Here is a 21,718-nt window from a genome sequence, read left to right as displayed (position 1 = left end):
CCCCCGCGCTAATCAATAGTTCCTGCAGCATCAGGATGTGAATCTAGCCCCACTGCTGCTCTCCATGTGCAGCACAGGCCCACCCTGGAGGCAGGACCCTGACAACCAGCAAGGACTTGCTTTGTGACTTTGCACAAGGCACTCAGGCTCTGGGGACCCCTTTGGTCCAAAACACTGCCCACAAGGGCAGAACCATCCATGTGAGAACCATTGTAGGGTGAGTACAACATGAGGCAGGCAGACTCTGGAAGCAGGACAGCCTGAGACTTGGGGCTGGGCCTAGTGAAGGTCCTCAGGCTCACAGGGCTTTGCAGCGCCACAGGCGCAGGACAGAATGCAGCCTTTGCTCCCAACCAAAGGCCCCTTCCTCCAGGAAGCTCCATGGACACCCTGTGGGGCCCTGGCCAACCCCTAGCTTATGCCTCTGCCTTGACTCAGGTATCCAGGGCCTGGCACCAGCAGATAGAAATGAAGGGGCAGAACATGGTGTTGGGACAAGGCTGGAGATCAGGGAGCTGGCTCAGAGGGCAAAGGACAGCGTCCTCACTTTGCATAAGCTGCCAGCAGCCTGGGAAGATGCTGCCCCTTTTCACTGTGACCCATGCAGAGTGTTCAGGATCAAAGGGCACATGTGGAACTGGAGAGTAAGGGAACTTGAGTGTCCTTGCACTGGGAAGAAGCAGGGAAACAGAAACCTCATGGGACAGACAGGGAGTTTGGACCAACATCAGTCCAGGACTAGGGCTGGAGGAAGTGGGGAAAGTCTGAGAGAACCTTAGAGCAGTGGGCAAGGGCCCCCAGCCTGTAAAACTGGATACTCACTCTGGAGGCTGGGTAAATTGGCATCCTCAGGTTTGGTCTTCAGCAGGTGTGGCAACCGAGTATAACGGTACCCGAACCCACAGCCCTAGGGGTGGGGTCAGTGGGAGGTCAGTGGGGCAGGGCAGGGCACCCCTCCCTCATCCCCACCAGCCAGCCACAGCCACCCCGCCTCCAGCCAGGCTTACCCTCCAGAGCCGCACCAGGATCCAGTTGGTCTGGGCCCAGGGCCGCTGCTCATAGGGAGCCAGGAGGCTCCTCACCATGGCGATGCGCCTGCAAGGGCAAGGGGTGGTCGGGCACGTGGTAAGGCTGGGCATGGTGCTGTGCAGGCCAGAGTGCATGCCCCCCTGCCCCTGGGCCCCAACTCACTGCTCCTCAGGGATCCGCTCCACAGCCCGCAGGGAGTTTGGGTAGCACACATAGCTGGCCAGGGCCTGCATCAGTGAATCACGGATGTCTGCCGGAACAGGCCATGCCTCAGCAGGTATCTGGCATGAGCCCTGGTCCCCATGCATCACTCCTACCTGGCTGGCATTCTACACAGAAAATAGCCAGCCAGAGGTGCCACCCCGTCCCCATCCCCCGAGCCCTCTGTAGGGCACCTCACCAGTACCCACGATGCGTGTGTCGGCAAAGTGTTTGGCAAGGATGGCAGCCAGGCGGGTCAGGGTCTCTTCGTAGCCTGCAGAGTGGGGTAGTAGGAGCAGCTGACTAGGAGTACAGATTCCAGGGACAGGCACATCCCTTGTTGGGTTGGCTTGGGTAGCAGGCAGGTCCAGAGCTGGCTCCAAGGGCCAGTATGAGCCCAAGCCAGCATCTGAGGACCTCAGGCAGGGCATTCACTAACAGTTGGCGAGAGGCTAAGCCACAGACTCACTACAGGGGTTGGGCGGGTCCCAGCGGGAAGACAGGTTCTGGAAAGAGTTCTGCCCGTGCTCAAACCCACCTCAGCACACATATCTTGAGCAGTCAAAGCCCCTGGGGCACCCAGAGCTCCACTTCTTGAGAACAAAGCCTGCACCTAGGCCTAGGGCAGGGCAGGGGGCCTGACAGCTCCCAGCCTGATCCCAACATCAACTGCCAAGCCTGGCCTGGAATCAGTGGTCTGCAAGAAGCCCAGACTCCTACGTGGCCACCAACAGGGCCCCCCACCCCTTGCTGTGATCTGCCTGGGATGCCACACCCCATGGCCAGTGCCAGGGCGGCAGGATGAGAGGCCAGCTGGCTCCTGGGCCCCAGCAGCACCAAGAAGGAAATGAAAGCCAGGGCAGGGCGGGTACTCCATTTTGTCTGTTTCCCTCCCAACACCAGGGAGGAGCTGTTGGTTGTGGCTGCCGGTCCTAGAGCAGGGCTCTCCACCCCTTGGGACTTTTGCAAATTCTTACTTGATGCTGGGCAGGGCAGAGTAGGACCTGCCTCACCTCCTTCTCACAGGGATGTGTGCAGCTGGACCATGAAGGCTCAGCAAGGCTGTAAGGGCTCACTCCAAAGACCCCCTTTTCTGCCCCCTCCCAGCCTGCGTGGCCCCATCACCTGGGAGCTCCTCCACGCTGTGCACGGGGCCAAAGTAATTCTTGAGGGCGCTGTAGCTGTTGATGGCCACACTCAGGTAGAACTCAGGCATGAAGGCAAAGAGAGAACCCGTGCGGTCGCCATGCTCGATGGTCCGCAGGCAGACGCGCAGCAGCCAGTAGATGTCCTGCATCTTCTCCTGCAGGAGGCACATGCACGCTGCTGGGCTGTTCACAGGAAGAGGCACGGGGCACGGTCCCGTCTGGGGATTAGGAAGGGCCTCCCAGGACTACGACATGAAAACTGAGAAATGGATTTCCAGAAGTGGGAGCAGTGGCTCAGGCAGGGACGATCAAATACTGGTCTGGGCAGGCAAGAATGGCCACCTAGTCTGGAGAGGGTAGCACTACAACCCAGACCAGAACTCTGATTTGCATTTTTTTAAGGTACAGAAGGTTTTAAGTGAGAGAGTGCCGTGTGATCAGAAGTCTGTGTCAGAACACTGCCCAGAGCAGAAGGGGCTGCAGGGGCAAGTGGGGACAAGGAGTGAGGAAGCAACAGCCTCATCCAGGCCCAAGACAGCAAGGGGACTGGATGGTCAGGAACGGGGATGCACCAGTGGGCTGTGGGGACAAGGGAAGGGGCTCACATTTCTGGGGAGTGATGGGCCCTCCATGCAGGTCACAAGTACCAGAGGGGAAGCAGGCCTGGTGCAGGGCAGAGAGCATGTGGCTTAGGATGTGTGGAGCACGAGGTACCTAGTGATGTCCCCAAAGAGGTAGTGTTGAGGAGGCAGGTAGAAACTTGGTCTGGTGCTCAGACAAGGTCGTGGGAAGGCCAAAGGCAGCGTGACTGCTAGTGGACCAGAGGCCACAGAAAGCAGACAAAATCTGCCAAGGGCCCTGTTCCTCACAATATAGGTTCCAGACAGTCTACTGGGCTCCCACAGAAGGGCCCAGAAGGGGTCACCAACCAGAACAGGGCCCTAGGCCCCAGCCCAGACTCACAACACCCACATCTCTTGGAGTGGAGCCAGAGCACTGGGACCTTCCACCAGCTCTCTGCTGTGCTCTCAAACCTGAGAACCCATGGAGATGTAATCAAGAAGTGAGAGGGTGGGCCTGGGAGTACACATGGGAAGTGAGCCAGAAGGCCTGCGGGGAGCCGGCGCCAGAGAAGACCAAGTCTAGGGACGACAATGGCACTGACGCAGCCAAGGGACCACTGAAATGGGAGAGGAGACATGTCTGCAAAGGGAGAGGGGTGAGCGTGATAGAGACCTCGTAAGACTATTTCAGAGCAGAGGAGCCTGAGCTGGGCCAAGAGTGAAGGGAAGATAAAGAAGCTAAAACACAGAGAAGGAAGGAGAGAGTGGCAGCTGTTAAGCAGATGTGACATCAGGGAAAGGCGCCGTGGGTTTTTCTTTCACTAATGGGAGAAACTGAATGAACAGGAGGCAAGCACTGAAACACTGAAGATGCAGAAGAAACAAAGGCAGTTCAGGGTAATTAAGGCTGTTACTACCGAAAGTGCACAATCAACATACTCAACGGTGAAAGACCTTCCCCTCAGAGCGAGAACAAGACAAGGACGTCTGCTTTCACCACTTCTATTCAACTTGGTATTGGAAGTTCTAACCAGAATTAGGCAAGAAAAAGTAGTAAAAGGGAGGGAGGGAGTAAAATTATCTGTTTGCAGATGACAAGATCATGTAGAAAACTGTAAAGACTCCACCAAAAAACTGTTAGAATAAAGGAATTCAGAAAATTTGCAGGATACAAAACCAGCAAATCAACTGTGTTTCTACATACAAGCAATGAACAATCCAAAAAAGAAATTGAGAAAACGATTCTATTTACATTAGTATCAAAAAGAATTAAACAGATGTGAATTTAACCAAGGAGGCGAAACACTTGTACACTGAAAATTACAAAATGTTGTTCAAAGAAATGCAAAAAGGCACAAACAAGTGGAAAGACATCTCATGTTCACGGACTAGACGACTTAATATTGTTTGATGTTAATACTACCCAAAGTAATTTGCAGTTTTAATGCAATTGCTATGAAAATCCCAATGGCTTTTTTTTTTTTTTTTGCAAAAAGAAAAATTCTATTCTATTCTGTTCTAAAATTCATATCCAATTTATATCTCAAGGGACTCCAAACAGACAAAACAATCTTGAAATAGAATAAAATTGCAGATCTTATACTTCCTGATTTCAAAACTTACTGCAAAGCTACAATAAATCAAAACAGTGTGGTACTGGCATAAACACAGACATATAGACCAATGGAGTAGACAGGCCCCCCAAACAACCCTCACACACATGGTCAAATGATTTTTGACAATGGTGCCAAGGTCGTTCAATGGAGAAAGGACAGTCTATTCAATAAAGGGTGCTAGGAAAACTGGATAGCCACAAGCAAAAGAATGGCATTGTACCATACCTCACGTCATATACAAAAATTAACTTGAAATAGATCAAAGACAAACTTAAAAACTATAGAACTCTTAGAAGAAAACACAAGGGAAAAGCTTCAGGACCTTGATTTCTTGGATACCACAACAAAAACAAAGGCAAGGAAAGAAAACAGATAAATGGACTTCATCAAAATTTAAAAATATGCATCAAAATTTTAAAAGTGCATCAAGTGACATAATTAACAGGGTGAAAAGGTGACCCCAAAAATGGGAGAAAAATATTTGTAAATCATAATCTGATAAGGCATTAATATCCAGAATATATAAATAAAAAAAACCAACCCAATAAAAAAACGGCAAATGGACTTGAATACGTATTTCTCTAAAGAAAGATATACAAATGGCCAATAAGCACATAAAAAGATCCTCAGTATCACTAATCATTAGGGAAATGCAGATTGAAACCACAATGAGACACCACTTCACACAAATTAGGATGACTATTATAAAAAATAAAAATTATAGTACCAGGTGTTGGCAAGGATGGGAAGAAATTAGAAACGTGTGCCCTACTGTAGGGAATGGTGCAGCCCTATGGAAAATAATGTGGCAGTTCCTCAAAAAACTAAAAATAGAATTACCATATGATCCAGCAATTCTGCTTCTGGATATAAACCCAAAAGAATTGAAAACAAGATGTTGAATAGGTATTTGCACGCCCATGTTCATAGCAGCATTATTCACAATAGCTCAAAGGTGGAAGCAACCCAAGTATCCACAAATGGACAAACAAAATGGGGTCCATACATACAATGGAATAGTAGCCTTAAAAAGGAATGAAATCCTGACACAGGCTACAATGCAGATGAATCATGAGAACATTATGCTAGATGAAATAAGCCAGTGAAAAAGATTCCACTTATAGATGAGGTACCTAGAGTAGTTAGATTCATAGAGACAGAAAGCAGAATGGTGGTTCTCTTCAGGGACTGAGGTGGGCGGTGGAGGGATGGGGAGGTAGTGGGGAGAAGTTTCAGTCCTGGGAGATGAAGGTTGCATGGCCATGTGAATATACTTAACACTACTGAACTGTACATTTGAAACAATTTAGACAGTAAATTACATATTGTATTCCACCACAGTTTGAAAAAACAGTTAAAGTGGTAAATTTTATGTTATGTACATTTTACCACAATTTAAAAGGAAGAAGATCTAGAGATGGGAGGATGAGGTTCCTAAGAAGACGGTGTGGGAGGAGGCAGCAAGACTGCCTTGGGAGGTGGACAGGCAGGAAGTCCCGGCAGTGGGGAGGAGAGGAAGTTCCCTGACAGTGACCATCTTGGTGAGGCTGGAGCAAGGTGGTCTGTGGCAAGAGGGAACAGAGGGGTCAAAGGTGGAGGAGGTCTGTGTTGGGGAGGTGCCACCAGGGGAAAGAGCAAGTAGAGATGGTGAGGGAGAGATGAGGAGACCAAAGGCCTTGATCAACCAGTTATGGGGGAGGGGCATGCCCAAGAAGGTGGACAGATGCCCTGATGAGGGCACATGGGGTGTCCCAGGGTGCTCACTAGTTGAGGCAGGTGGGGACATGAAACAAGTCTGGTGGGTTAGGGCCTAGGGGCGTCAAAATGTGGTCACAGAGGGAGCACACCACTTATCCGTCTGCCACTCAAGGCTGACTGCCCTGGGAGAGCAGACTCCACTTTCTGATTTGCTACTGAGTATCCCTAGTGTCAAGATGGCACCTGGCATCGTCCGGGCTCTGGGCACGTTATTAAATGAACAAGTGAGTGAATGAGTGAGGAGGGACAGGCCAATGGCCTCAGGAGTGGGAGATGAGCCAGAGAAAAGCAGATGCAGAGAGTGACGGTGAGGCTGGGGAGAGGCCACAGAACTCCTGATGCACTGGGAGAGGAGGAGCAGTGCAGGAGGGGAGGCAGGAAGACAGACTGTTCCTCGTAGGGAACCGCATGGGGAACTGGGGTTTAAAAATGGCATCTGCTTAAGTTTATGGGACATGAAAAGTTCAGGGGATGTGGCAATGGGAGAGGCAAGGAGAGGCGTGCACGTGCCAGAGGCCTGAGAGGGCCGGGAACATCGAGGGGCCGCACAACCCGCACAATCTGTGACTAGTCCGTGGGCTTGGGGAGGGCAGCCGCTGCTGGTCAAGGCCACACCCACTCACCTGGGAGTAGACGGTGGCGTGGACCCAGGCAAGACGGCGACTCAGGTGATCCAGCTTTTCTGAGAAGACTTTCTGGCTCTTGGTCAGCTCCGCCAGGATGTCTTTCCTCTGCCACCAAAGAAGGGAGGACAATCAGGACATGGCCCCATGCCCAGACGCAAGGCAGCCTTGCAGGGGCCCCGCTGGTACCCGGGGCAGGCCCGGCTCCACTCTTCAAAACCTCCTCGGCCTCTGACCTGCAGGTGAGCCCGAGCCAGACAGGGCGCGGGTGCCTCTCAGAACGTGGAAGTGAGATGCGGCTGCGGGGTGTGAACCGAGCCACTGAGTGGGACACTCCAGGGCTGCCCTGCTAGAACTGCGGCTCCGGCCAAGCCAGGGCTCTGTGGACAGGTAGGGGCCAGGGGCTGCTAGGGAAGTCCAGAATGGGCACGTTTGGCTCTGCCTGCCAGGTGGAAGAGCTACAGCCAAGGGGCTCCAGGGGAGTTGGGGAGGCAAGCCCTGCTTCCTGCTGACTCCGCAAGTGGCCGAGGAAGCACTCAGGGTCGAATCCATAATTGATGAGGAGAGTGACTGTGCATCAGCACTTAGTAGCCTGGGGTGGGGACACTTGGCACAGACCAAGGCTGGCTAATGGGGCTCTGGTCGTGCCCAGCCCTGGTGCCAACCCCACTCTCACTGACACGGTCTGGCCAGGTTGTGGGTGGGGACGAGGAGAGTGGCTGGGAAACCCTCGAGGCAGGGGCTTGGCAGCAGATTTCCCTCACAGACTGCCCTGGGACCCCAAGCCAGCAAGCTGCCCTCTTCAACATCCCCCCGTCCCAAAGACCCACTTGCCCGTCTACCTTACCCCCTTGGGGCACCGGCGGAGCTTGTCCTCCGTGTCCCTCAGAGCCATCGCGTACTCATTGACATCATCGGACACACCCACCATCTAAAGCACCAGACACCACATGTCTAGGGTGACCCTTGGGCAGCTCATGCAGGTTTCTCCAGCCTGGACCCCTGCCCCACCAAACCCTCAACCTAAGGCCCAGGACAGCCCCCTCCCACAGAAGTCAACCAGGTCAGGCCCAAATGGCACTGGCAGAAACCAGTCATGCTGTGGCATATGCTTGTGTGTAGTCATGCACAGGCACCCCTGACACGTGTGCACGTGTGCGTCACACAAACACACAGAACCATGACATGCGCAGGGACCAGTGGTGTGAGACCTTGCCCAGCTGCTGGTGAACGCTGAGGTTATACATCATGACAGCACCGTCCAGGACTTCCAGCAGGGAGTTCTCGGTGAGAGGCTGCTCAGGCTCCTCGGGGGGCCGCCCCAGCAGCAGGCCCTCGTTCCAGTGGCTGCCCTCGACTAGGGAGCAGGGGAAGGGCAGGGTCGGGGCTGGGTCAGGGTCACTCCAGTTCCCTAAGCCTATGGAGCTGGGATGGGCCTCAAAGCAGGAGAAGGAAGCCCTCTCCCCCAGCCTGAGCCCTAGGAGGGACCTGCAGGAAAAATGTGGAGGGAGGGGCAGGGAAGGTGCTGCATGCCAGGACCTATTTCTAGAGCATCGATTTCCTGCCTTCAGAGTGTACTTCCCACGACCTTGAGACACTGCCAGGCCACAGGACCAGGAGGGAATGGGGGTGGATTCTGGGTTTGTTCAGGGTGGGGAGCTGCACAGGGCAGAAGCATCCTTCAGTGCCATGCCTGGCCCTGCCTGGCACCTACTGTCCTCACGGGTCCTCTGCTCTGCGCTCAGCGTGCGGACCTTCACTTTCTCCGAGGTGCTCAGAGGCCGTCGGGGAGTCATCAGGCTCACAGCTGCTGTGCTGAGGAAGCGGTTGGCTCGGCCCAGGGTTGGAGAACTGAGCCAGCCGGGCCGAGGCAGGGGCAGCGAGCCCCCTATGGCCAGGGCCTGCATGGGGCGCTGTGGTGGAGAGAGGAGGCCAGACGCCACTCAGCTCCCCGGGACCCGGGGCCCCTTAGGGCTCCCTGGATTCATGGAGCTGGGGAATGGGACAGTGAGAGAGCACCGGCTGGCTGGGCAGGAGGCCTCACAGGGCCCCATTTACCACTGAACCTACGCCTCACCCTCCACCTACTCCAACCCAGCTTTCACTTAGCATCCCAAGGCCCTGTGTCTCCCAGGGACTCCGTGGCAGGAGGCATTCCCCACTGCATCCCCAGCAATTCATGCCTCCACCTACAGCAGGGGAACCTGCCTGGTGAGAAGCTCCTAGCCTGCACGGAAGGGGAGATGGCCCCGTGTGACACCCCTGCCCTTGATAGTGGGACAGCCCAACACGAAGCCCCCTGCCCGCCCCTACCGCGGCACCTGGGCCGCAGCCGGGGCTGGCTCCTCATCCTCGTCCAGGTCATCCATGGTGGCCGCCTGGAGCTCCAGTGGGTCGATCAGGATGTTGGCCTTGGTGGCAAGGTCATCTGGGAGGAATGGCAGGAGGGCTCTCAGGCCAGTGGAGGGGTGAGGGGTCACAGGTGGAACTGCTCAGGACAGCGAGAGGGCACTGGCTGGCTGGGTAGGAGGCTCCGCAGGGTCCCATTTACAACTGTGCCTGGGCCTCTACCCCTCTACTCCAACCCATCCTTCATCTTCCATCTCAAGGCCCTGCGTCTTGCAGGGTAAGTCCTGCTGAGTGTAGCAGGAGGCACTCCCCGTCACACCCCATCATTCCCTCTGTCTTTATTTCCATATCCTCATACTCTCCAGCGGCCCCCTACTTCTCTGACTGTTCCACTGTTGCCTGCCTTGTCCTGCCCCCAACACAGAAGGAGGTCCAGAGCTGCCCAGGCCTCTCCGCGCCTCACTCCAGGCTTTACCCCACCTTTACACTGACAGCCAAACCCACCATCTCTGCCTCCAGCCCAGGCTGTGGTCCTGGCTGCGTCACTGGAACCTCAAACACATCAAATTTGTCATCTCCTGCAGTTCCTCTCCCTGATGGTGCCCCATCCCCACAGCTTCCCTCCCCTTCACCCGTGCCCTCCCCACTTCCTGCTACCTGGACAACTGGCCTGTCCCCGTGTTCAGCCCTTGCACTCCACCCTCCACACCGCAGCAGCCAGAGGGAGCGTCCTCCCACACAGACCCCTGACCTCACTCCTTTACCCTTAAGACCTTCCAAAGCTACCCCTGCCCTGAAAGGAGCCTACAGTCTCTTTGCAGCTCGCAAGGCCCTCAGACTCTGCCCTTGAGACCCCTTGCCTCTCACTTCCTCTCCAGCACAGCAGCTGCTTCTCTCTCCAGGCCAGGCTGGGCCATTTCTGGCACTGCTGCCATTGCTCACACTGTGCTCTCCGCGGCCACTTGAGCTCAGGCAGCAAATGCACACAACCCCACCGCACCCCTCCCCAAGATCCCATGGTTCCCTCCTCCACCCGCATAGCTGCCCCCTATTTCATTACAGGGCTCCTAGACGTCCTCTGGGGCGGATGCACAAGGGAAGGAATGGATGGACACAAGACCTGAGGCAGAGCGGCCCATCAGTCTCCTGTGGAGCAGGGTGAGACTCGGGCGCCCTCTGGTGGACACAGCGAAACTCAGCGCTTACAGCGGAGATGGCTCAAGGCCTCCCTACCCTGCCGGGCTCACTGCCCACGGGCCTGCACGTACCTTTGAGGGTCTTCCGAAGATGCGAGAGGAGGCCTCCGAGACGCTGTAGGTCGAAGTAGTCTACCTTGCCATTATAGAAGACTTGGGGAGGGATGTAGGCCTCTGCAATGAGTTGGGAGGCCCAGCCAGCAGTCAGAGCCCAATAGGAAGACTCTCCGAGAGGCCACCCCTCTACTCTGGCTCAGTACAGAGGGGACCCAGGCCTTGGCCTCCTGCCTGACTAAGCTTCCCCTACCACCCCCACCCTCTACCATTTCACCACAGTGCCAGCAACTGTACAGCTTAGGAGGAAGAGGGCATTCTTGTCTGAAGGTCACTCAGGGGAGAGCCAGAGAGGGCCCTGATCCAGCCCCATGGGAGACCCCCCCCAACCCAGGCTCCCACTGACCCTTGAGGACTCTCTCCCACACAAACACAGGGCCCCCAGCACCTCAGAGCCCACCTAAGGCATCCCTGACAAGGGACTGCTGAGGGCTGGGCAGGCAAGAACTAAGAAAATGGGCCAGTACAGGACAGGAACCTGCAGGGACCATCAGAGCAAACACGGGCTCAGCAGTTGTAGAGTACAGGGTACAGGGCTCCTGAGCCCCGGTAGGGAGGACTCAATAAGGCAGGAGGCCGGGGCAGCTCCCGCCAACCCCGCCCTCAGCCAGCACTCCACAGCAACACCAGGGACTGCCCTGTGCCTGCCTCCACTCAGCCTCTGACTCAAGGCCCGGCCGCACTCACCCTCACTGAAGGACGCGCGGGGGTTTGAAGCCTTGTATTCATCCCAGTAGTGGCGCAGGGCTGAGATCAAGCGATGCAAAAAGCAGACCATGTACTCGGGCGGGCAGAGCATGGGCATGTTCTGCAGGTACAAGGTAGAATACACTCATTAGTGCAGACCAGAGGCCAGCCCACTCCTCGTCCAAGCCCTGCCCCAGGACCCTGGGCTGAGTGGGTAGGGCAGCGGGACAGGGGTGGAATAGGACTAGGCAGGGATGAAGCAGGCGGAGAGGGGCCAGAAGCCCAGGTGCAAATGCTGTGACACAGCCAGGGGGCCGCGGTGGACTGGCCTGGTGGATACCTACCCCCCGGCCATTGGCATTCTCTTGCAGAAACTTTCGGAACTTGGTTAGGAAAATGTACCTAGAAGCTTCACCCTTCAGCGGAAGGAAAAAGGAGGCTGGGATGAGCTGAGGATACTGACCCCAGACTGGACTAGCTCAGTGTCCTGCCCTGCCCCAGGCAGCCGAGCTAGCCCAGCCTGCTGGGTCTCCAGGAACAGCCTGGCACTCCTTCCCACCAGGGACCCAGGCAGGGGTCTGGGAGTCAGTCACTCACCCCATTTTCATCCTTATTGTTCAACAGTAGCTTTAGGATCTGGACCTGTAGTTCTTCCACCACTGAGGGTTGAGTAGGGTAGGGAACAGTACAGCCACCTTAGGCAGGGCCTGGCCTTCAGGCTCCCAGGGATGGGAAGGGGTAGCAGGTTTAGACCAGGGCTCTACCACCAGGGTTCCCTGAGCCCAACCTAAGCACAGGGACTACCAGGTGCCCCCAAGTACATGTGCACACAAATCCTCCACCCTCTACCCAGTGCCCGAGGCAGGCGGCTGACCTTCAATGCGCTTCTTGAGCCTTTGGCAGCCCCGTTCATAAGCGCGCCGCCGGAGCCGCTCCTCCGCTGTCTCATCCTTCACCTCCTTACTCTCTCTGCCCTGGGCAGGGGCAGAGGTAGTGGGATGGAAGCCGGCAAGACTCAGCCAGGGCTTACCCAGGTCTATGTCAGACAAAACACCCCCTACTCCCTCCCCCAGAACAGGAAGGGGCCTCACGGACTGAGTGCCAGGCAGCTCAGATACCCTGGGCTGGCCCTCGCTGTGACCGTGGCCCACCCCACTCAGGTCTGCCCACCTCCCTGCTGGAGCGGTGGGGCCACCAGGTGGTGGGGATGAGCTCCTGCAGGCCAGCCTCCTCCACACGCAGGGGGCTCTTGATATAAAAGAAGACAACGGACCGGAGCACATCGAAGCTGGTGGTCGTCAAGGAAGAGCTCTGCTCACTACAGATGCCCCACGCCCCCTCGTGAGTCTTCCCTGGGAAGCCCTCCCAAAACCTGCCCACCTCTGGGTGTGCCCACCATGGCTCTCCCACTCCCCAGGGTGCCACTGCTGCTCTGTGCCCGTATCCCTGACGGTGAACCTGGAGAAAGAGCTGTGGCCGTCAAACCCCCAAGCCCAATTCCCAGCAGGGACACAAGAAAAGCTTGTCACAGGAACAGATGACTGTGGTACAGGCTGGAGAGGGCGCAGCAGCCTCTCCATTGGTTTCTGCTTTTTGGAGGCTGAGGACCCCAAGAGAAAAGACAGCAGCTAGCACAGGCTTTCCAGCCAGGGGCCTGAAGCTCTGCCCTCCCTCCTACTCCTGCAGTTCTCCACACTTTTGGGAAACAGGAGCTGACTCCTTAAAGATCTCGTAGGAACCCTCACCGTGGAACCAGATAAAAGCGCAGCGCTTTGGCTGAAGAGGGTAGGTCCTGGCGGCACCCCCATACCTCCGTGCAGCTCAAGAGCCTGCAGCCATCTGGAAATCCCTGCTCAGGCTGGCCAGCCAGCTGGGTCCTTTGCTCTACCCTTCCTGCTCTGGAGAGAAAGTGCTGGGAAGGCTCAGTCTTGGAACAAGGACTCACATCTTGGGTGGCTCTGTCCTCCTGAGCCTCCACAGGGACCCGTGGCCAGAGGCACACCACCCTCCCTGGCCTCTGCTGACCCCAGAGGGCACCACACATTTGGCCTGCCTGGCAGCAAGGGGAGGATACAGGACGTTGTTAAGCAGAAACTTGCGGGACTTCTGATGACTCAGGATGGCGATAGTGAGCCGCAGGTAGCGGATCTGTGGGGAGAGGGTGCTCAGAATGGGCTGGGGAGGGCCAGGGAGCTCAGGGCAGAGGCCGGAGCTCCTACCTGCAGGCCCAGGTCTGGGACGATGGGTGAGAATCGGTACAGCCGCAACAGGGACATCATCAACTGCTTGAGGCAATCCTGTACCTCATAGTCCTAGAAGGGGGAGGCCGGGCTGCACACCTATGCTGAGGGCCGGCTCCGGGAAAGCCATCGGTGGAGCCTTCTCCAGCACCCTCCCTGTACCTCCCCCTCTCAGTGGAGCCTGACATCCCAGCCTGGGGCCTGAGGTCTGACGCCTCACCTCCATGAAGAGCCACAGAAGGTCCAGGACCTGGTGCACCACGGAATGCGTCTGCGCCTGTGCAGGGGTGCCTGCCTCCACGATGCCCAACATGAAGCTCACAAGCACAGCCTCCACCAGGTACACCTGGCGCTGCACCAAGGGTGGGCACTGGTGAGGCGGTGGCCTTCTGCCCCACTCAGGGTCCCCCTGCCCTGGCTGGTGGCCAAGGACTCTTGGGCCCCTTCAAGCAGCCTCAAGACATAGATGAGCCCTTCCAGGGTCTGACTGAGACACAAGAAAGGCCACTGTCCCACAGCCCTCCTGGGGCTTTTTCACATGCAGTTCCCATGGCCTGTGATCTCATCACCCCTTGATCTTCTTTCCAGGATGTCCCCTGACACCCTCAGCTGGAAGCGTCTCCTCATTCCCTTGGTGACATCTTTGAAGCCTGAGGGGCCCCCGACAGGGGATGGTTCTGTCACACGCCTCAGCATCCCAGCCTCCAGCACAGGCATTTCTACCGCGGCCTGCCCCCCACCACACCGTGGCCCCTCACCAGGAGAGGTGCGAAGTGATGGAAGATGTGGGCCAGTGTGAGGAGGATGGTGGGCTGTCCCTGCAATTGCCACTCAGAGATTTCCTTTTCCACCAGCTGCCCTTCCTGTGTATGAAGGAGGAGGGAGGATTGTGAGGGGCAGAGGGCAGTAGTAAGCCCCCAGCTCAGCTGGCCCAGACTCTGGCTCACCACGGGGTCCAGCTCCACGCTGAGCACTGCCCGGAAGCAGCCCAGCAACTTCTGCGCCCGCGTCAGGTCAGTGCACGGTGGGTCCTGCAGGGGCCGGTAGCCCGCCACCGGGTAGGTGCCACAGAGTTAAGCCAGCAATGCCTGATCTGTGGCTCAGAACACCCACCCCTCCCTCCAAGACCCCTGGGGTGGGGCCTGGACTCTAGGGCAGGGCCTGGTTCACACCACAACTCTCCCACTTCTCTGCGGAATGAAACTTCTCCTGCCGCTTCACATTCACCTGTCCAATGGAAACAGTAATGGTACCCGCCTAACAAGGTTGCTGCAAGAATCGCCCCTGGCACCTGCCTAAGCTGTACCCTACTCACTCCTCATGGCAGCAGGGCCCACCACCTGCTCACAGAGATCCTGGAGCAGGGAGCCCCCAGTCCCAGCTTCCCAGCAGCCCACAGTCTTCTTCACAAAAGGATATCGCAGGGGACGGCTGCCAAAGTTGAAGGCCACGGACTCTTTGAAGGAGAGGCTGATGGCTGGGAAGTAGGCCATGCCCAGACCCCTGGATAAGTTCTCAAAGGCGGTGCCCAGTGACACACCATTCCTGGAGCAGAAGGGAGGGCCTGTGAACCATTTCTAAGAAGAATGTGGCCGAAATGGACCTGTGAGCCGGCTTGTTGGGGCTGCCCACCCTCAGGTGACCAAAACCAGCCTAGCCCCCTTCCAGGGTCCAGGAAACTGAGGGCAGCTTGGGGAGGCCCCAGAGGCCAGGCCTGTGGATAGAGGCAGGAGACTTACAGGCAAAAGGACAGAGTGCCATCATCCAGGTCGATCAGGCAGCTCACGATGTCCCCCGCTGCCCACGCCTGCCAGGGGAGGAGGCCTTATAGATGTGCAGAAGCCCAGCAGCCTGCCCACTCTGCCCCCAGAGCTGTGTCTCCACTACCACTCAGGGAAGACCGGCCATAAGTGCAGAGGACCTGAGTCCCATCCCCTCCCTGATGCCCTACACTCCCTCACAGCTGCCCAGGGGTTCCTGCCAAGCTGTGGGGATGGACACAGGGCACGTGGGCTGCAGGGGCTCCGCCCTCACCTTGCCATAATTCGTCGTGGTCACATTCCACTTGCGCACCCTGTTGCCATCGTAGGCATAGGAGTTGTGTGTATCTCCAACCCCCTCCTAGGGAGAAGTGTCCGTGAGGTCTGGGCGAGGTGGAGGGGGCAGAGCCAGAGCCTGCCAGCCACCAACCTTGAACCCCCATGGCTCTACAGAATGGGGCTGATGCTCTGAGGGGAAAAATGGAGCTGTTTTGGGCTGGGTTGCCCTGGGATGGGGTGGGACACATCCCTCCTCCAGAAAGTAGTACAGGTTAGGGTGCTGAGCAGACCCTATGTGGGCTGGGGTTGAGGGGTTGCCTAAGCCCCGAGGAGGCTGGGTGCAGGGGAAGGTCTCCCTGGGGGGGCCCCTCCCACACGCACCTCCTGATTGAAGCGGCAGTTGATTGTGCACCAGCCAATCTGCATGAGCCCCTGGGAGGAGATGAGCACCTCGTAGACCCATTTCCCTGGAAAAAGGCACGTCAGACCCAGCAGGGAGACAAAGACTGCCTCCTGCCTCGGGTCTGGGCCCTCAAACTTCCTTCCCATTCCCCAGGCCACAGCAGGGCACGGTCTCACCTTTGTACACGCACGTGGTGGAGCGGATAGTACCAAAGTTGCTGTGTCCAATGACCTGGGTGAAGAGCAGGGGTGGTGAGCGTCCTCCCAGGCACACAGGGTGCCTCCCCAAGGGAGAATAGCCCCATCCCAAGTCAGCTCGCCTTGGTGGTGGTGCCCATTGTAGCCCACGCTGCACTGTGCCTGAACATGGCAGGAGGGCCTAGGCCTGTGTCAGGAAGGATTCTGGGCCAGGAGCATGAGAGGAGGGGCTCATAGTTGTTTTGGGAAGACCCTGGGGATGGGGTCACACCAAGAGGGTTTCAGGGCTATGTTACGAAGGTTTGGGGGCCAGGGATGCAATCGGCCACATCAGGAGGGGTTTGCGGCTACAGCCCCATCGAGAAAGATAGAGAGACCAGGGCCACATTAGGAGGATCTAGGGGCTGTGTCAGGAGGAACTTGGATCCGGACGCTTTGCTCTCGCTCACCCCTAGGAGGTCATCATCCACCAGAAGAAGCCCCTCGAAGCCACCTGTGTGGTCCAGGACCACAGTAGATGGACCAAGCCGCCCTTCAACCTGTCCTGAAAAGGAGAGAGGTGGGTGTGGGTTGCACACAGCACAGAGTCTGACAGATGCAGAGTGCACTGAGCCCCCCAGGGCGGCAGCCCCAGGTCCCCTAGGGCCCAGCCCTGGCTCCCCAACCACATTCCAGAAGCTATTACATACCCTGGCTCTCTTCATCCTCATTGTCCACATGCAACAGCTGCTCCAGATGCTCTGGCAGGTTCTGGAAGTTCAGGAGTTTCCTGGGGAGAGTAAGAGGCTGCGAGGGGCCCAAAAGTCCTTGAAACCAGCCAGATGACACAAACCCCTCTCCCATTCCCTTTCCCCTGAGCCTCAGAGAGTGGCTACCCAGACCCCAGAAAAAGGGTTGTGCCAGTCCCAGATTCTGGCATGCTGGGGGTCAGAAGACTGGAATATCTGCTAAATTAAAAATTATGACCAACCCAATTTGGTGCACTTCAGGACTATTAAAAAAAGGGGGGCGGGGTGCCTTTCTAAGGCTTAATCCCTTAATCTATAAAAATGGAAAAACAGCTGTCTGTCAGAGGTGCTATGAAGATTCCAAGGAATAATGCTCCCTGCGTAGCCCATAACCTGCCCACTCTTGAAGGTGGGCGAGGAAGGCTGGGAGAAGTGCTGATGCCCAAGATGGTCAGTACCAAGATCAACCAGTCCAGTCCTTGACCCCTGGTGTGTGGTCCCAGCCAGGGAAGCCTGTGTGTTGACCCAGACACGTCCTGGGAGGATGAAGAGCTCAGCCCTCTTAGCTGCTGGCTGGCTCGGTCCTGTACTCATCTCTATAGGAGAGGAGAGCACACGGCCTGCCACCTGCCCCAGCCAAAGGGGCTGGGAAAATCTGTCTGAGTGACTCCCTTATCCTCCCAGCACACATGCCCGGAGGAAAAAAGGCTCTGTCTAATGTCGGCCAGCTCAGTCCTGAGTTCAGCTGCTAAGAATAGCAGGGAATTGGGTGTCAGTAACTAGCAGGGATCAAAGAGCAGAGGCCCGATGTCCATCTGGATCCAGTCCACAGACTGCTGGCACCCATTCTTCCATCTCTAATCCTGGCTCCAACCCCAGTGATCCTCCTACAGAGTAGGCTCTGGAAGGGGGCATAGGTGGGCCAAAGCCCCAACTTTCTAGCAAGCTAGCTTCAAACCGGCACAGGGGCCAAATGTTCCCCTGCCGTGAGCTACTAATGACCTGGAGCTGCAAGAAGTGGACATACATGAAGCCTCCCACCGACTCCTGCTGAGCCCCAGGACAAGGCCAGGGGGCACGCTTGCAAATGGGTGCCAGGCCAGCAGCATGGAAAGCTGTAGCCAACCTCATCTCTGAATACCCTACTGGGTCCATAGATAAAGGAGGCTTCCTCAGCAGTATTTCTTATAGGCCCACACTTGGAAGGGCTACTCTAGTCTTGCGTCTGCTCTCAAGAGCAGTTATGGGTGGCCAGCCTGAGACTCAGCCTCACTAGGTGCCGGCAGCATTGCCCATTCGGCCAACCCCAGCACTCGCCTGCCCTTTCTGGACTGCCTAGATTCCAGCCCAGGACTCTGCATCCACACAACCCTGACTAATGGCTCTGCCACCTGCTCTCCCTCCTGGCAGCCACGGCCCCAGCGGCAGCAGGATGGCTTCTGGTATCACATGAGGTAGGGATCAGATGGCCCTGGGAACAGGCCAGGACTAGGGTTGTGGCGGAGGTGGGTAGCAGCCCTGAACAAGCAGAAACCCTTGGCCGTCACAGCTGCTTAAATGGAACAGGCAACAATGCAGCCCTTTGTTGCGACACCCAGCGGGCAGAGGTTGTGACAGACCAGCCCTGGCTGGCAAGGGGGCTGAACTATAGAGACCCCCATGCCTCACTGCAGGGAGGAAGAATGTACAGGTCCCACTGGAGAAGTAATTCAGCAACAGTCTAAAGAGTGATTGCAGTTCAGATACTCCAGCCACATGATTCCAACCCTGGGCATCCAAACAGCATTGTTCATAAAAACAAAAGCTCCTCCAAACCAGGACAGTGCTCAGGGATACGGCAGACTCCAGGCCCTAAAAGATGCCCACCTGCCCCAGCCACTGTAATACAGAAAATCTATAATTTTCTGAACACCACCTGATAACAAAGATAAGACTTTCCTAAATATTTTTGGAGGGACACGTTCATGGGACACATTTGTGGCAGTGATGATTTCACACGTTATCCATATTAAAACTTACTGGATAGTATACTTTAAATACATGTAGTTTACTGTATAAATATTCCTCAATAAAAGTTTGTTTTAAGGAGCTGAAATTGACAAAAAGTTTTAACAAACTTTCCATACAGCACAATCCAAACGACATACATCTTGATATAAAGGAAACAGAAAGGAATCACGCTCAAATGGTCATGTTAGCATAAGATGACAGATGCTTCTTCTTTGTCTGTTTCTAAGTTTCTGCTAAAGTGCACCTGTAACTTTGACATAGGCTAAACTTAAATATATTACATAAGCAAGGAAAAAAGCTGGTGGGGTCTGTGCTTCACAGATCCAAGCAGAGGCTACAGAGGGCCAGGGTGGGGCAGAGGTGAGGGCAGGTGCACACTGGACCAGAAGCTGAGTGGGGAGTACTCAGGTGTGAAGTGCTATGATGAGTGCTGAGTGCACACCACTACGCCCCTACCCTCTGCTCCATCCTCAGAAGGAAGGTACTAGCACTGCCAGGGGAAAAGAAGAAGTGGGGTCCAGAAGGCAGACTCTCTGGCCGCAGATGTCACCGCCAGGAGTAGCAGAGTGAGAACGGAGCTCAAGTCAGCCTCCCCAGAGCCCAGGCCCCCTTCCCTACAATGCCACTCCCAGCCTCTGGTCTGGTCCCGCAGGGAGAGGAGGGGCAATCCCCCCGGCCATACCTGCTGGTGGCTGCCGTGGGTGCCCGATCAGGACAGGAAAAGATGCGCTGCAGGTAGTCATTCAGTAGCTTCTCATGCACGATGCCTGGGCCACAGATCAGAAGAGAGGGAAGGGACACATGGTCAGTGTGGCTCTCAGCTTCTCGTTGCCCCAGAGGCTCCTGGTCCCAGGTCCAGGGGTCAGAGAAGCAGTCACATTGGGTACCCTGCTCCACGGCTGCTGTCAGGGAAGAGCTGGCTCACAGTACGAGGGGTGCAGCAAAGCCTGAGACTCACTGGACCTGGGACCCTTGCCACCTCTGTCTCTTCCTCCTTCTTCCCTCAACACAAGGAGCCTCCTCCCAGTCCTGCAACCCCTCACCTGCGACCCTGGATTTCTCCGCATCTGAGGTCAGCCTGTAGCTCTTGCGGGAAAAAGACATGCTAGCCCCTTTGGATGCCATCTTTCATCTCTTGTGGGAAGCCAGTGGTCCTGGGGGCTGAAGCAGAGGCAAAACCTGTCTATTCAAAGCTGGTCAAGGGCCCTCACACTGACCTTAGTCTTGGGGTGTCAGGAGGCTTGGGAGCAGGTGAAGCCAGCGCATGCGCGCGCACACACACACACTAACCCAGGGCACAGGAAAGCAGTGGCCTCCAGCTTCCTACACAGGGAGGGTGAGTGGGGTTCTGGGCCCATGTTACAGGGCCCCAGCACATCCCAGGGCTCACACAGGGCCTGACACAGAGCAGGTGGCAGATATATGTTTGTTAAACTAAATGAAATGCCTCAACCCAGTGGGAAATCAGATCAAAGTGTCTAAAGTGAGGTGGCCTAGGGGAAGAGCCCATGTATCCTTCTCAGTTGTAAGCCACACTGGGTCCATATCTGGAAGAGAGAACCCAAACCAAGCCAAGTCCACTGTCCAAGGCCTTGTCCATCTCCATCCACAAGTCCTGCTGACACCCAAGGCCAGGACCCCCTTCCTCAGTTCCAGGATCACCCCTTCTCTATTCCAAAGGCCTGCTAGCTTTCCTGTTTGCACTTACAGTCTCCCACCCCATCACAGCAACACCCTTGCCCATTCAAAGACTCCACTGGTCTTCCCACTGCTGTCCATTCCTTATATATCATGGTGTTGCTACAGCTGCTTCAGAAGCTGCACTAAATTGCTAGTACCAGCCTCAAAGATCTAGAGCTGTGCTGTACAACACAGTAGTTACTAGCCACATGTGGCTACTTAAATTTGAATTAAATTTCTAAAAATTTAAAAATCAATTTCTCAGGCACTCTCCCATCTGAGTGAAACAGATCCCACTCTGTCTATGGAGTGTGTAACTACTTTTACTTTAAACTAATCACCTAACCCCCAAACCTCGTGGCTTTTCTCTTCCCTTCTGAAAAAGCCTGCACTCTATGGAGTATGTATCTCTCTAAATAAGCCTACCTTTACTCAAAAAAAAAATCAATTTCTCAATTATATTAACCACATTTCACGGATTTTGTGGCCAGTGATTATGAGACAAGACACCGAACATAAAGAACATTTCCATCATCACAGAAAGTTCTATCAGCTGGTTTAGAGCCTAGCCCTCGAGCAATACCTTAGACAGCACTCTTTTCTCTTATCTCACCCCAAACAGGTCCAGTGCTCCCGCCACACACCCTTGCTCACTCACGGTCCGCACCACGCCTGCCCCTCGGGAAAGTGACTTCCCACCCTACCGCCCACCGCAGGCAACCATGATCGCTGTCCCTCTCACTCCAGAACAGGTCCAGGACAGATTAGACGTGGTCGCTCATCTGAGGAGTAAACCTTCCATCCACCCCGGGTGTCAGGTGCTGAAGACCCAGATGAGAGGTAGATTTTGACTTTGCTCGGGGGCTCCCTGTCACGTCGATCCTATTCAGCCGCGCCGAGGGATCCGGGCTCAGAACAGAACCGACCCCATCTCGGAACCCAAGGACGTGAGGGCAGCGCTGGTTTCTGCCAAGTCGCCCCCGCCCGGCCCCAAGCTCTAGAGGCTCCTCCAGGACAACTCCAGCCCGGAGTCTCGCACTTTAGACTGCGACTCCCTGAGCGACGAGCACCCTCGCACTAGACAGGCCGAGGCCGCAAGGCGAGCCGCGGGGACCCACCTCTCCCGGAGCCCAGCCG

The 21,718-nt window shown here is 56.0% G+C and overlaps 1 protein-coding gene across 5 annotated transcripts in view; it reads right to left on the bottom strand.

Moving 5' to 3' along the window:
- Positions 1-21,718, bottom strand: part of RNF123 (ring finger protein 123) — a 29,836-nt gene that overhangs the window by 5,982 nt on the left and 2,136 nt on the right. For 3 of the 5 annotated variants that reach the window (XM_015235194.3, XM_072941283.1, XM_015235185.3), the window contains exons 2-31: positions 19,945-20,062; positions 19,584-19,668; positions 16,853-16,932; positions 16,613-16,707; positions 16,143-16,197; positions 15,945-16,030; positions 15,559-15,645; positions 15,264-15,331; positions 14,944-15,069; positions 14,472-14,586; positions 14,283-14,387; positions 13,745-13,876; positions 13,504-13,596; positions 13,359-13,432; positions 12,455-12,572; positions 12,159-12,258; positions 11,882-11,943; positions 11,629-11,700; positions 11,285-11,405; positions 10,556-10,657; positions 9,260-9,366; positions 8,653-8,851; positions 8,150-8,295; positions 7,786-7,869; positions 6,939-7,046; positions 2,356-2,533; positions 1,430-1,504; positions 1,192-1,279; positions 1,008-1,095; positions 823-907 (exon numbers count right to left, since the gene is read on the bottom strand). In XM_015235194.3, coding sequence (XP_015090680.1) covers positions 823-907; positions 1,008-1,095; positions 1,192-1,279; positions 1,430-1,504; positions 2,356-2,533; positions 6,939-7,046; positions 7,786-7,869; positions 8,150-8,295; positions 8,653-8,851; positions 9,260-9,366; positions 10,556-10,657; positions 11,285-11,405; positions 11,629-11,700; positions 11,882-11,943; positions 12,159-12,258; positions 12,455-12,572; positions 13,359-13,432; positions 13,504-13,596; positions 13,745-13,876; positions 14,283-14,387; positions 14,472-14,586; positions 14,944-15,069; positions 15,264-15,331; positions 15,559-15,645; positions 15,945-16,030; positions 16,143-16,197; positions 16,613-16,707; positions 16,853-16,932; positions 19,584-19,668; positions 19,945-20,026 — 3,016 coding nt within the window. In that variant the 5' untranslated portion in view covers positions 20,027-20,062. Of the gene's footprint in view, positions 1-822; positions 908-1,007; positions 1,096-1,191; positions 1,280-1,429; positions 1,505-2,355; positions 2,534-6,938; positions 7,047-7,785; positions 7,870-8,149; positions 8,296-8,652; positions 8,852-9,259; positions 9,367-10,555; positions 10,658-11,284; positions 11,406-11,628; positions 11,701-11,881; positions 11,944-12,158; positions 12,259-12,454; positions 12,573-13,358; positions 13,433-13,503; positions 13,597-13,744; positions 13,877-14,282; positions 14,388-14,471; positions 14,587-14,943; positions 15,070-15,263; positions 15,332-15,558; positions 15,646-15,944; positions 16,031-16,142; positions 16,198-16,612; positions 16,708-16,852; positions 16,933-19,583; positions 19,669-19,944; positions 20,063-21,323; position 21,718 lie in introns of those variants that run through there. The other 2 variants (XM_015235190.3, XM_072941284.1) reach the window with 2 other exon arrangements.

The sequence above is a fragment of the Vicugna pacos genome, chromosome 17 (genome assembly GCF_048564905.1).
Source record: "Vicugna pacos chromosome 17, VicPac4, whole genome shotgun sequence".
NCBI lineage: Eukaryota > Metazoa > Chordata > Mammalia > Artiodactyla > Camelidae > Vicugna > Vicugna pacos.
This window is presented reverse-complemented; position numbering and strand designations above follow the sequence as displayed.